General features: G+C 43.7%; 1 protein-coding gene and 2 gene segments (V, D, J or C); all 3 read left to right on the forward strand.

Moving 5' to 3' along the window:
• LOC137561945 (Ig gamma chain C region-like) overlaps positions 1-3,347 on the forward strand; it is a 50,973-nt gene extending 47,626 nt beyond the window's left edge. Inside the window, 1 exon segment of the C gene segment in view lies at positions 2,281-3,347. Coding sequence covers positions 2,281-2,603 — 323 coding nt within the window.
• LOC137521936 (immunoglobulin mu heavy chain-like) overlaps positions 1-14,247 on the forward strand; it is a 956,922-nt gene that overhangs the window by 908,357 nt on the left and 34,318 nt on the right. The window lies entirely within an intron of this gene.
• Positions 1-14,247, forward strand: part of LOC137521952 (Ig alpha chain C region-like) — a 328,184-nt gene that overhangs the window by 228,102 nt on the left and 85,835 nt on the right.

A 14,247-nucleotide genomic window follows, 5' to 3' on the forward strand; every position in this document is an offset into this window, starting at 1 on the left:
TCTTAAAAATGTTATTTTAATTTAATTGTATTTTTTTATTGATGTGCTGAACAGAAAAAATGCTTATACTTCAGTTAAAATACATCAAAATATCAACATTTCTGATGACAAGCTTTTTCTTCTCTTTATAATTGGGCTCTGTGTTTTATTTCATCATTTCCATTACAGAAATGATGCCCACAATAGACTGTGTATCTAGGACACCATTATTATTATTATTATTGTATTGGTTTATATGGTGCCATCATCTTCTCTTGTAAGGGCCAGATTTAGGCCAAGGCCACCAGGAGCAAGGGCACCAAAGCAGCAGGCTAAACTGGTGCAGCATTTGCAAGCTTGCAAATGCTGCAATGCATGGAGATCAGGCAAGCGCCTGACTGCGGTACTCTGCTGCTAGCTGCCTGTGCAGCAGCCACCTTGCTCTCTGTGCACATTTGCATTGTGGCCAGTGGCTATGGACTTTGGCAGTGTTGGAGATGGAAAGAAAGAGGAAGCTTCTGCACTGGAGATGAGCTGATGGCTGCTGCGGTGTAAAGACAAGCTGGCTACCTATACTGAAAGGGGAGGGGGGGGGGGGGGCTGAGCTGAAATAAAGCTAAATATCATTTATAGATTGCTTTCTCCATGTGTCAAACATTTAGCGGTCAGCAAGCAAAAGAAAGATGTTTAGTATATGCTGATGGTAAATTGGAATTGGGGATCTTCAGAACCCAAATAACATTCTTATTACAGTCCCTCTTTTTCTGTACAACATTTATCATGGTAAAGCTACACTGAGTATAATTTGCCTCCTTAAAACAGAAGGCTTGCTATATACCAGCACAGGGGAGTTGCTAGCCCCAAAGATCAGTGGCACGTGATCTATTCTGGAGTGCCCTGGATGTCCCCCAGGCAGAGTCAGCTGTGGTGCCTCAATGGCAGGCATGCAGGGAGCTGTGGTTCTTCTATGGGGGCATGCTAGGAGTTGTGTGCCTCAATGGGAGGCCTGGGGGAGCATGGCAGGGGGTCCTCTAGAAGGTCAGGGAATGATATGGGGGAATGGCAGCAAGCCAGCACGCCCAGCAGAAAGACAGACCAGCCAGCACAGAAGCCAGGTAACTCTGCCTAGTTATGTTTAAGTGACACTGCCTATTTATGTAATTTGATGCTTCTTTTTTAATTAATGGAGAGTGGACTTTATCCAATATTTTGCTCAGCAGGCCTACTTAGACCGCTGTAAAGTTCATGTAAATTTGGCTCCGCCCATGGCCACACACACATTATGATGCGTGGCCACACCCATTTTTCAGCTGGAGTGCCCAAAAGTGCCCTGGATGTCTTAAGATCCTAGCAACGCCCCTGCAGCGGTTCTGAATATGAGCCTGGCTCCAGGGGCGTACAGAGATGATTTGCATATTCTGGAGTGATGCATTGTGGGTAGCCACAGTTGCCCAGTTAAAGCTGAATTATCGCAATACCTTCTGTTTTAAGAAAGCAAATAACATTGAGGGCCTGTACACACTGCTGCGCTTTTAAAATCGCACACGTTTTTTAATCGCAAGGTCTTTTGAAAAATCGTAAAAATCGTGAAGACCTGTACACACTGGTGCGATGCCATTTTTCTATTTTCATGAAGGCTTTGCGATTTAAAAATCACATGCAATTTTAAAAATGCAGTGCAAGCGCAGCAGTGTGTACAGGCCCTTAGCATTGTTTGTTTGTTTAATAGAGGGCCTTTTGGTCTCTTTAGGCCCTTCATACCTTCCAGGTAATTTGGGGTCACTATGAGCTGTCTGGGTATTCCTGAGAGTATTAGGCAGGTTATACCAGAATATAGTGAGAATCAAAGCAAAAGTTGGACATTTGTGTAAACTGGTAGAAGGTAATTTTACAAGAACTCATTTTATTCTTGCTGAATCACTTGTAGGCAGAGTTTTAGTAAACTTAAAAAATACACTGGAAACCATTCATTACACACCCAGAATGCATAATCAGGAGTGATGTCAAACTACAGTTGCTCACTTAAAAGCTGAATTATTGCAAATGCCTTCTGTTTTAAAAAGCTACCTGCAGATTCTGTGGTACAGCTATAGGGATATATAATGGCCCCAATGATAGGGAGTGATAGAGATGCAGATAGAGATGCAGACAGCAGTAGAACCTAATTCAGATTTTATAATTTACATATGTTGATATCTTATTAGCTAACCACTGGAATCCTAGTTTGTGCAGACTAACCTGCTAAATGAATTTGGAAGTCAATTCCATGAAACCCATTAATGAAACTTGTTTCTTCTACAGAACCCAGAACAGAACCAACAATTTATATTTTACCTCCAACACCTGAAGAACTCCGTAGCAGCACAATGGTGTCTGTTACTTGTCGGTTTGAGCGTTACAGTCACAAGGAGATGACTGTTATGTGGAAGAAGAATGGGATTCCTGCCGATGAAGAGGACTACATTGTCACTGAGCCCATGCTGAGCAAGGATAATAAAAGCTATACTTCATATAGCACACTCCGTATTGCAAGATCAGACTGGACCAGAGGAGCGCCAGTTATGTGTTTAGGCCTACTCAACAAGATCAATTCAAAAGAAATAAGAGGATCCAACGGTAAATGATTCTTGTGTTGTCACTTCCATACGTCAAATCCAGTGGCTTACTCTCTTCTTCCTTTTTTACCCAAATCCCGTCATCACTTTGATGTGTGGAACATCAGGCTGCTGTCACCTATTGTCCAAGAAAGCTACATATATTAATCCAATGCAGTTTGCAGAATGGATGCAGTTAAAGGGAAACCAGGGTGAGAGGTATATGGAGGCTGACATGTTTATTTCCTTTAAAATAATGCACACTGTCTTGCTGTCCTGCTGATCCTCTGCCTCTAATACTTTAAGCCATAGACGCTGAACAAGCAGGCAGATCAGATGTCTATGACATATCTGACAAGATTAGCTGCATACTTGTTTCAGGTGTGTGATTTAGACCCTAGTGACCAGAAAGATCAGCAGGACTGCCAAGCAACTGGCATTGTTTAAAAGGAAGTAAATATAACAGCTTCCATAGGTCCTACACCTCAGGTTCCATTTAAAGAGCGCAGGGTCACATAATGTGAAAATGAGAGTTATACAATAGTATTCCACAACCAACATTTTTGTTTTGCCTGTAGACAGAAACTGCATTGTATTAATACGGATCAATAAATCGCCATTATGAATGCATGTGCATGGAATCCATACACGTATTATCTTCCACATACCCACCCAATGTTTCTAGTGTGTGGAACGCTAGATGTCATTGTCTCTGTCATGTCATGCTATGTGCTTTTAACTCAATAAACTCTTGTTTAGGATTATAATACTAAACTCTGCATGTCTGTCTTTACTTGTCTGTGATCTCCGTGCAGCATCACAAAGTATGTAGCACAAGTAGAATTACATTAATCCTAACTCTGGCAATAACACAACTTTAACACTAAATTATACCATTGTACACATGAAATAAACCTTCAAAGAGACATCATTTTAAGAACAGTAAGGCTTATGAATATATAACAAAAAAACGTAACTTGCAATACATTTTATACTAACAGAAACGAGCTGGCATTTTGCATGAAATCAATTTCAAAGCAAAACCGCCATTTTGACTGAAACAAAACTAGCATAAAAGCAGGACCGGATTTATGGGAAGGCCACAAAAGGCCATGGCCTAGGGCGATAAAATTAGATAAGATAAGAAGGGCGTCAGGACCTGGAGAGAGAAGAGGTAATATGTCAAAGTAATTCATCTCTTCTGGTCCACAGCGCAGCGCCCTGCTATGCATTGATGTCTAAATTCAAGAGTTTCCCAATCCCTGCATGTCTGATGATGATCCTGTCCTCTGTATGATAGACATACATGCTGCTGTGTGAGAAGATCCAGTTTACAGTAAAGCAGACAGAACTGCATTCAGTTTGAATGCACACATTCACAGAGGAATTTCAAGAAGTTTTGAATCAGCATGAATCACCATACAATACTCTACTGCTACAGAGGAATTTTAGCTCTGCTAGTTACTTCTTCCTCTATCCTACATTTGTCACTTTCTCTTATCTAAGCCTAAATATATGACTTATTTTTTCTTACTAGCCAGGGATGTTTATGGCAGCAGTGATCTCTGCTTCAGTTAACTCTTTCCTGACTCATTTTAGGATCTGTCTTTCTGTTTTCACCAAATTGTCACTGTTAAAAGGACAACATCTATGCCATTGTACAGTATGTAGTTTAGGATCCTTCTAATTACATGTAGCAGTAGAGTATTGTAATGTGTCAGTCATCAGTGAAGGCAGAAAGTTTTTTTTATTTATTGGCTAACTTAAAAAAAAGCTTTCTGCTACTAAGCCTTCTTCCTGTATACTGACAAGATGTTATTGTTTGCTACTTACCTGTTCCCTGTTTGTGGCTCTGACTGCTGCTGGGGGCAAAGAGGACAAAGAAGCAGTGCATACTCTTTCCCCTCGCGCTCCTTATAAATTGCCGCTCCTGTCTGGCTGTGTTATGAGTATGGGTACTTGACAAGTGCTTCTCATACATGAGTGTCTTTTCTGAAGGATGCATGCCCAGAACAGTACTGGCTGCTGTGCACATTCTGGCAGAAGCGTGAAATTACAGGGAGCACGAGTGGATGGAGCATGTGCTGCTTCTTTGTTGAATAGAGGGTAGAGCAGCACAATAAAAGGACCCCATTCAAATCAGTGGTTCCTAGTAAGGTTTTTGGACAGAATAGTGTTGGCGGGGGGGGGGGGGGGGGGGGGCTGGTGACACCAGGTCTTGGGGGCTGGAAAGTACAAATCCGGCCCTGCATAAATGTAAAATAATTGCAATTTGATGTCACCTCAGCAAGTAGACAAAACAAGACAAATAACATTTATATGGCACTTCTCTCCTGGCGGACTCAAAGCTCTTGAGCTGCAGTCGCAAGGGTGTGCTCAGGCGTGCTCAGTAGGCAGTCTAGCCCAAGGACTCCTAGTTAAATAGGTGCTGGCTTACAGAACAGGAAGAGCTTAGATTCAAAGCCAGGTTTACTGTGTCAGAGGCAAAGCCCTTAACCATTCTACTATCCAGCCACATCACCATTGTGCTCTTTAAAGAGGCCTTTAGCAATGTTCAAATTCCACCTGTTATGTAGAATCAGAAATCAGGACATCTGCTTCCAAATAACTGAATCTGCTATGATTTTATAGCAGAATTCCAGAAATGTATTAAAAAAAAGGTTAGTGTGCTCACAAATGCCCATGCCGCTAAGAAGTTGTGATGACATACATTAAAAAAAAGTCTGGTAAATACATTCTTATTTTTTCAAGAGGTGTAATCATGTGATCACACCCTTTCTAGTGAAACCAGACCACAAGGCAAATTACGGCACTATGCCAGTCCAAAGGCCTCAGTAACAGCACTTTGTCATTAATATGGGCCTCAGTGTACGCCCGCAGGTGCCACCATATTTTTTTAACGTAATTTTAGGAAAATATCAAATGTAGTCTTGAATAGTCAGTAAAGGGTTGAAACCTCGTGAGATTTTATAACTGCTTTTTGCTCCCATCCCTCACAATGTCACTTATTTCCTGTCCAGACAAGAGAGAGACAAATCTCTCCAAGATCGTGAAAGACAGCAACACATAAACTATTATTTGTAGTGTGGAGAAGAGTAAGAACTGATGTCCCTAGAGCAGGGCTTTCCAACCCTATCCTCAAGTACCACCAACATTACTTGTTTTGCAGGAAACCACAAGCATTCACAAGTGAGGTAATTAGTGTCTTAGCAGAGCTGCTTATCTACTGCTGTAGATTTCCACAAAGAATGCACTGTTGGTGGGCCTTGAGTTGGGAAGCCCTGCCCTAGGGGGAATCAGTTTTCATATAGATGTCATTAAACCCTTTTGTGATCCCAGGAACGGCAACTGAGGGAATATATCTCTTACAGGGACACTAACAGCAATAAAATCACATAATTAACTTTTATAAAGGCTTTATTGCTACATTTCTTGAGATCCTATTTAATAAAGTGACAGCAGCATTTAAAAAAAAAAAACCTTTTTGGGATTTCTTAATGTTGTCACATACTGTATGTGTCCCTCTACAGAGCAGACTGCACTGGCCTAAAGCATAGCCATCTCCTCTTTGCAGAATCACATTCAGTGATCTCACTTCATGCCACTACAGTGATGGTCATTACTCACTGCAGCCTCCAATAAGAAACCCCAGCTCTATGGGTACCAAGGGACACCACATCACTGTTTTGTAATATAGCAACTCTCAAGAGTTGAAATGTCCTTAAGACTGCCACTTGTAGAGCTCACTATTGGCCTGCCGGATTTGTCTGGTGGCCTGGGCTGTGTAAGTTACCACCCTGAAAGCAATACAGTATAATTAAGAAAGCAGCATTATTCATAGATACCAAATAAGTAAAATACACAAACCACACTGAGGTCTCTAAAAGTACAGCCCAATGGGAGTCTTTTATGTTTATGGACTTGGGCTTTTTGATAAGTCCTACACAAGATATCTGGCAATCAGTGGCATAGCTAAGGAGCTATGAGCCCCGATGCAAGTTTTAAAATGGGGCCCCCCAAGCACTCTATATATAACAATTGATACAGCGCACCAAAACTGCCAATGGCAGCTACAGTGTCAGAGGTGCAAGAAGGGGATGGGGAACAGCTTGTTAATGATTACTACTATTCAAAGCATCTATAGAAGTGATTATTATGAGCACAGGACCAATAGAGAGCTAATATTGTAGTTGAGGGAGGGCCCTTCTGGGCCCCTCTGGCCCAAAGGGCCCCTATGTGGTCGCAACCTCTGCAACCACTATTGCTGCGCCCCTGCTGGCAATCTAAATTACTTGGTTTTTGCACTAACAGTCTTGTTTTCTGAAAGTTGTATCAATAAAACATTTACATTAGCCTCCAGAACATACATGTAGAGTACATTGTTCAACTACTTATCTCTAGACTAAAGGTTACTGACAATCAGTTATAACTGTGTCATCTGCATTGTTGTGGATCAGGGGGAGCAAAAACAACCACCCGCTCTCTTCACCCCAAAACAAAAGTGGGAGTGGGCTCATATGACAAAAAGTTTAAAAAAGATACACTGCCCCTATAAAGTATCCAATTCTGACAGTGCTTTAAGAGTTAATAACATTTTCCCAATGTTTCCAAAGCATACCCCAATTGTGTAGTTGAACATTCTTATCTCTGTTTTGACCACTTCCAGGAACTACGATGATTGGGACTAGGGTACATTCCACCTATAAGACCTAGGCTAAAATGGGAACAGGGACAATAGAACTACATTTATATAGAAACTACATCGGCAGGGACACAGACAGGGACACTGACACTTCAGTGATCGGGAACGTACCCTGTTAGAGACACTGACACTAGACTGAAAAGGACAGTGGCACTACACTGAAAGGGGCACTAAAGTGATTGAGACTAAGGACCACACCATCGACAAGATGTAAACTGGGAACAGGGACACTAACACGACGTTCATATGGACACTACACTGACATTGATGCTACACTGATAGGGACATGAACTCTACACCTCTGAAATACAGCTCAGTACCCATCATTTTCATCTCCCCTTCATTCATTTAGTCAACTCAAAACTCTTCGAGACTATATGTACATTTACCTGCCAGATGTGTCTGTCAAGCGCTGCTCCTTTCAGCTGTTGCATAGGCATGTTCATAGCTTCACCTATCGTGCCTATCAATCTTTGCCATTGTTGCTGTCCTCTTCTTCTTTTGTCCTCAAGTTTTAAAAGCATCAGGGATTTCTCCAAAGAATCCAGTATTCTCATTATGTGACCAAAGTATTTGAGTATTAATAGTAGTATCAACCCTTCTGAACACTCTGGCTTTAAATGTTGCATTAATACTCATTGAAATAAGAAGGGCTCCCTAGATACAAACTCAACGCACCCAGCATAACCATAACACCCACCTTAAAAAAAACATACATAACTGGAACATTTATATAAAATTACAGCACCAGCAGATTTATAATTATTATTATTTATATAGCATTGATATTTTCCACATCACTTTACCTACTACATGAACAACTCATGGTGCTAACTTCCCCTCAAAAAGTTCTCAATTTAATTCCTTCTGGATTTGAACTCCAGGTACCAGGGACAAGGGAAACAAAAAGAGCACCAGGAGTGCCAATAGTGTAGTATTTCTAGGCAATGAGATATGTGTAAGAAATAGCTACTACTTACAAACGTGGGTTGCTATAGGCAGCCACAATATCCGGCATGTGGAGAATACTGTCTCCACATGGACTCTGCTGGGTCAAAGTGGGTTGCACTCCAAAAAAAAAAAAAAGAATAACTGAATGCAATATTGCAGCGGGTAACTCTTGTAATGGGGATAAAACTGTATTGGGTGGGAGAAGGCACCTCAAAATGGGGTACATTAGCATAGTGAATGGAGGTATGAATAAGGAACAGTGTTACCTCATATTACAAGGTAAGACTGTTCTTTATCCATACCTCCATTCACTATAATATTGTATCCCATTTTGGGGCACCTTTTCCCACCCAGTATAATTCCTACCACAATTATATTTCCCTGCTATTGTCTAGTGCCAATTTTAGGGAAATCGAATTACTTACAATTATGATTTTGGAATGTGGGAGGAAAGTGCAGGGCATGGAGGAAACCTCCAAAACGCGGAGAACATACAACTGCCATGCAGATAGTTTATTGAAACCTGGTCCCCATCACTGAAAGGGGGGAGACTAGCCCACATGCGTTTAGTATCTCATTTTCGTGGTTATGCACTTATTATATTATTCTTTTTTTATTTTAATGTCTACAATGGCAGGAAATTCAAAACAGATCTGATAAACCCCCATTATATCTAAATTATATAATGAAGACTATAACTAAACTAGTACTTACGTTTCCACTTATTGTTTCACAGTGCACGCCTGTGCACAAATAATGCTTGGGGACACACCTCCACATACAAGAGAGCCTCCGTACTGCTGCTCACATCCACCACAACTCCATTATGAGTGCCGCCCTACCTTCTTTCCCCTGGTAATCACTCTAAACTGCATCTATCTTTACAAATACAGAGGCGCCAGTGAAGTATAAAATATATTAAAAACAGTTTAAAAATGGGGAGGAATGGTGGACTTGCCTCCCCACAGATGACACGACAGTAATGTCTCGTAAAAAAACATATAACGTTTATTTCTTTACTCCCAAAATTAAAGAAGTAAAAAAATAAACATTATGGGCTTGAGTCACTAAACCGTGATAACTCAAATATCACAGTTTAGTGAATCAAGCCCCATATCTTTTTTATGAGACATTAATGTCGTGTCATCTGTACGGAGGTAAGTTCACCATTCCTCCCCATTTTTAAGCTGTTTTTAATATATACATGGGCGTCCGCACATATGGCAAAACCGGGCATCTGCCCGAGCCTGGCCGCCCGCTGCCCCCCCCTGGCCGCGTGCCCGTGCAGCCAGCAGGAGGGGAACACGCAGAGAAGAGAGAGAGCGCTATGGGCACAGTGGGGAAGGGCGGACGTCTCCCCCCCCTTCCCTCACCTTAGGGGTCTCTCTCTCCCTCGCTGTCCCCTCCGGAATGAAGTGTGCAGCGGCTGGCAGCGGTGGGCGGAACTTACCTCCTCTCGCTCCTGCGCCGGAAGTTCTGGTGCCGCACTCTGGTCTGGATCAGGCCAGAGTAGCGGCTAATCCATCCGGCGCGTGCGACGAGAGGAGGTAAGTTCCGCCCACCGCTGCCAGCCGCTGCACACTTCATTCCGGACTCCGGAGGGGAGAGCGAGAGAGGGAGGGAGAGCCCCCTAAGGTGAGTGCCCATAGCTCTCCCTCTTCTCTCCGCTGCTCCCCTCCTCCTGCACACATGGCCACTTTTTCTGGGGACATATCCCCCTGGCTACATATACCGGGACATATACCCCTGCCTACATATACTGGGACATATACCCCTGCCTACATATACTGGGACATATACCCCTGCCTACATATACTGTCTGGGACATATACCCCTGCCTACATATACTGTCTGGGACATATACCCCTGCCTACATATACTGTCTGGGACATATACCCCTGCCTACATATACTGGGACATATACCCCTGCCTACATATACCCCTGCCTACATATACTGTCTGGGACATATACCCCTGCCTACATATACTGTCTGGGACATATACCCCTGCCTACATATACTGGGACATATACCCCTGCCTACATATACTGGGACATATACCCCTGCCTACATATACTGTCTGGGACATATACCCCTGCCTACATATACTGTCTGGGACATATACCCCTGCCTACATATACTGTCTGGGACATATACCCCTGCCTACATATACTGTCTGGGACATATACCCCTGCCTACATATACCCCTGCCTACATATACTGTCTGGGACATATACCCCTGCCTACATATACTGGGACATATACCCCTGCCTACATATACTGGGACATATACCCCTGCCTACATATACTGGGACATATACACCTGCCTACATATACTGGGACATATACCCCTTGCCTACATATACTGGGACATATACCCCTGCCTACATATACTGGGACATATACCCCCGCCTACATATACTGGGACATATACCCCTGGCTACATATACTGGGACATATACCCCTGCCTACATATACTGGGACATATCCCCCTGGCTACATATACTGGGACATATACCCCCTGCCTACATATACTGGGACATATACCCTTGCCTACATATACTGGGCACATATACCCCTGGCTACCTGTTCTGGGGACATCTCTACCCCTGGCTACCAGTTCTGGGGACATCTATACCGCTGGCCACCTATTCTGGGGACACCTATAGACCCGGGGCTACCTATTTTTGGGGAACCACTGCTGTCAGATTGAGTGTATTTTGGGGAACTGCTGCCAGGTGAGAGGTGTCTACATATTAAGGGGGCATTCTGCCTATTTATGTGAAAAGCTGTCTATTTATGTGCCTCATGACTGCTGAATTTGTCTTGTTGCGGGCCTCATGGTTACTGACTTTGTCTTGTTGGGGGCCTCATGATTTGTTGGGGGCCTCAAGATTGCTGAATTTGTCTTGTTGGGGGCCTCATGATTGCTGAATTTGTCTTGTTGGGGGCCTCATGATTGCTGAATTTGTCTTGTTGGGGGCCTCATGATTGCTGAGTTGGTCATGTTGGGGGCCTCATGATTGCTGAATTTGTCTTGATGGGGGGGGGGCCTCATGATTGCTGAATTTGTCTTGTTGGGGGTCACATGATTGCTAACTGCGAGACTATGGAAAAAGCTGAATCATCATCATATGAGACAATAGCATTAAACCTACTTTTTCTGCTTTTTAAAACAGAAAATGAAACTGGGAGGTTCTAAAAAAAATGAATAATTTTTTTCAGGAGTACGATGGATGAAATTGTTTATCTTCACAGTTTATTTTCAACTTAATTTTCCATAATGTTCATGTATGAGTTAAAACGTTTGTATTTAGTTTAAATTGCTGTTGGCACTTTGTGATAGTAAAGTGACTTTGCAGTTTGGACACTCGACCTCCAAAAGGTTCGCCACCACTGTCCTAATCTAATGTCCCACCATTGCTTAGTTCATGTAAACTTGTCTCCACCCACGACCACACCCACATTCTGGTTCATGACCACACCCATTTTTCGGCGCGGCGCGCTACGCGCGCCGCATGACGTAGCTCCACCAGCCCAAATTTTTAACTCTCCACTTTTTGCCCCCCCCTGGAAAATTTTCTGCGGACGCCCATGAATATATATTATACTTCCTGGCACTTCTGTATTTGCAAAGATAAATTGTGTATCCATCCGGTGGATGGGTGTTACTGTCCATCTTAACCTGAGTGGGGACAGGTTAATCTCCCCATCTGCGCATGAAGTGGTTGGCTGAGGCGGCAACCCACATTTGTGAGCACATTTATAATTTATCAGTATCTATACTGCATACCAACAATAATAGATTATTTGGGGCTCTCGACTGTTCTCTTTGTCTTCACACTAAACAAGATGTTTGTGCTAAACCATACATGTCAAACTCCGGCATTAAATTTGGCCCTCAAGTGGTTTCCCCACTTTGCATTATGTTTGGCACACTCTAGACCAACAGGGAAGCTCTAATGGAGGTGAAGTCCTAGAACACCAGGGGAGCCATATGGGGGAGGTAGAGGTAACTTTAGGGAACTTTATAGGGGAGGGTGGCAGCCACTAGACACCAGGGAACTGTATAGGGACGGGAGGACCACTAGACACCAGGGAACTGAATACGGGTTGAGAGGCATTAGATACCTGGAAACTTTATCAGGGAGGAAGGTGGGCAGTAGACATTGAGGTTGGCCCGCAACTAGGTCCCAGTGTACAATTTTGGCCCACTTTGTATTTGAGTTTGACACCCCTGGGCTAAACTGTGTTAACCATCTTAGCGGTATGGACGAGCTCAGCTCGTCCATCACCGCCGATGGCTGCTGCTCAGGCCCTGCTGGGCCGATTTTGTTCAAATAAAAAGCAGCACACGCAGCCGGCACTTTGCCAGCCGCGTGTGCTGCCCGGTCGCCGCCGCTCTGCGGCGATCTGCCGCGAGCAGCGGCGAAAGAGGGTCCCCCCAGCCGCCTGAGCCCTGCGCAGCCGGAACAAATAGTTCCGGCCAGCGCTAAGGGCTGGATCGGAGGCGGCTGATGTCAGGACGTCGGCTGACGTCCATGACGTCACTCCGCTCGTCGCCACGGCGACAGGAGAAGCCAAACACGGAAGGCTGCTCATTGCGGCCTTCCGTGTTACTTTTGGCCGCCGGAGGCGATCAGAAGAACGCCTCCGGAGCGCCATCTAGTGGGCTTTCATGCAGCCAACTTTCAGTTGGCTGCATGAAATAGTTTTTTTTTAATTTAAAAAAAACCCTCCCGCAGCCGCCCTAGCGATCTTAATAGAACGCCAGGGTGGTTAATGTCAGGCATCCAATGGATGAGCAAATAAAATATGCTGTGCACTGCACATAACTTCACTCACCTTCAATGCACATTTACTTCTGTGGAAACACACACTGCTGGAAATTCCTGAAGATCTGTCAGATATCTTCCAGATCAATCATTGTCTGGCCAGCAACTGGAAGGGGAAAAAGAAATAGGAGCAGTGGAGAAAGAATAAATCACAAATGTTATGCTACGTACACCCGCTGGATTGAACTTGGCCTTGGCGGCCGATAAAGAGAATCTAGCCGGAATCCAGCTTGTTTACAGTGGTTGCACGATGTCTGTCAGATCTTTAGCGATCCCCGACACCTGAACACAGCCCGCTGAGAGCTGCTCATTCTTCCCCCAATATCCGCATAGCAACAGACTTTTCACTAGCTTGGAGGCTAATGATGCATCTGTACAGTGTCAGCACTGCACTGTTACTCAAGGGATCGAGTACCAATCCCTGCTGTGTGACAGAAGTGCCTCCATGTATACGGGGTTTAGAGAGTATTAAAGATTTATGCAGCCAAAGCTGTGGTGCACCAGTTCATTTTCATCTTTGACGTTATTAACCTCCTTTGCAGTAATCCCGAGTCAGGCTTGGGCTGGATATCTGCAGCTCAGAGCGGTAACCCCGAGCCGAGATCCATGGGAGGTGAGTAATGTGCAGGGCTGCCCACAGATCTATCTAGCGTTATGATTTTTAGGGTCTAAAAGCTTGTGGAAAAAATGCACCACTTTTTAGAACCTATAATCTGGAAATAATCATAATGCTAGGGAGATTAATAAAGTAAATCAAGAATGTATGGCATGTACCAATCACACTCCACTCCAACTAGCTCACTAGCATTTGCATTGGCCTCCTCTCTATGCTCCAGCACTGAATCTCACTACACCTGTTCACTCTTTTGGGGACCAGCCCAATAGTCTTTATCCACATCCCCATCACTTATCTTGTCTTCCCTCCACCATTTAAAAGGATGGTGACTTCTCTCATGAGGCTGTAGTAACACCCAGGAAACAAAGGACACACACTGCTGCGCTTGCGCTGCGCTTTTAAAATTGCATGCATTTTTTAAACGAAGATCTTTTAATCATGAAGGCTTTGCGATTTAAAAACTGCATGCGATTTTAAAAATTCAGCACAAGCGCAGCGGTGTGTACAGACCCTTAGTCTGACCATTTCTGCTTCCACTACAAACTGAATAAAGTTAATGAACTCTCAGGTG

The sequence above is a fragment of the Hyperolius riggenbachi genome, chromosome 1 (genome assembly GCF_040937935.1).
Source record: "Hyperolius riggenbachi isolate aHypRig1 chromosome 1, aHypRig1.pri, whole genome shotgun sequence".
In the NCBI taxonomy this organism is placed as follows: Eukaryota; Metazoa; Chordata; class Amphibia; order Anura; family Hyperoliidae; genus Hyperolius; species Hyperolius riggenbachi.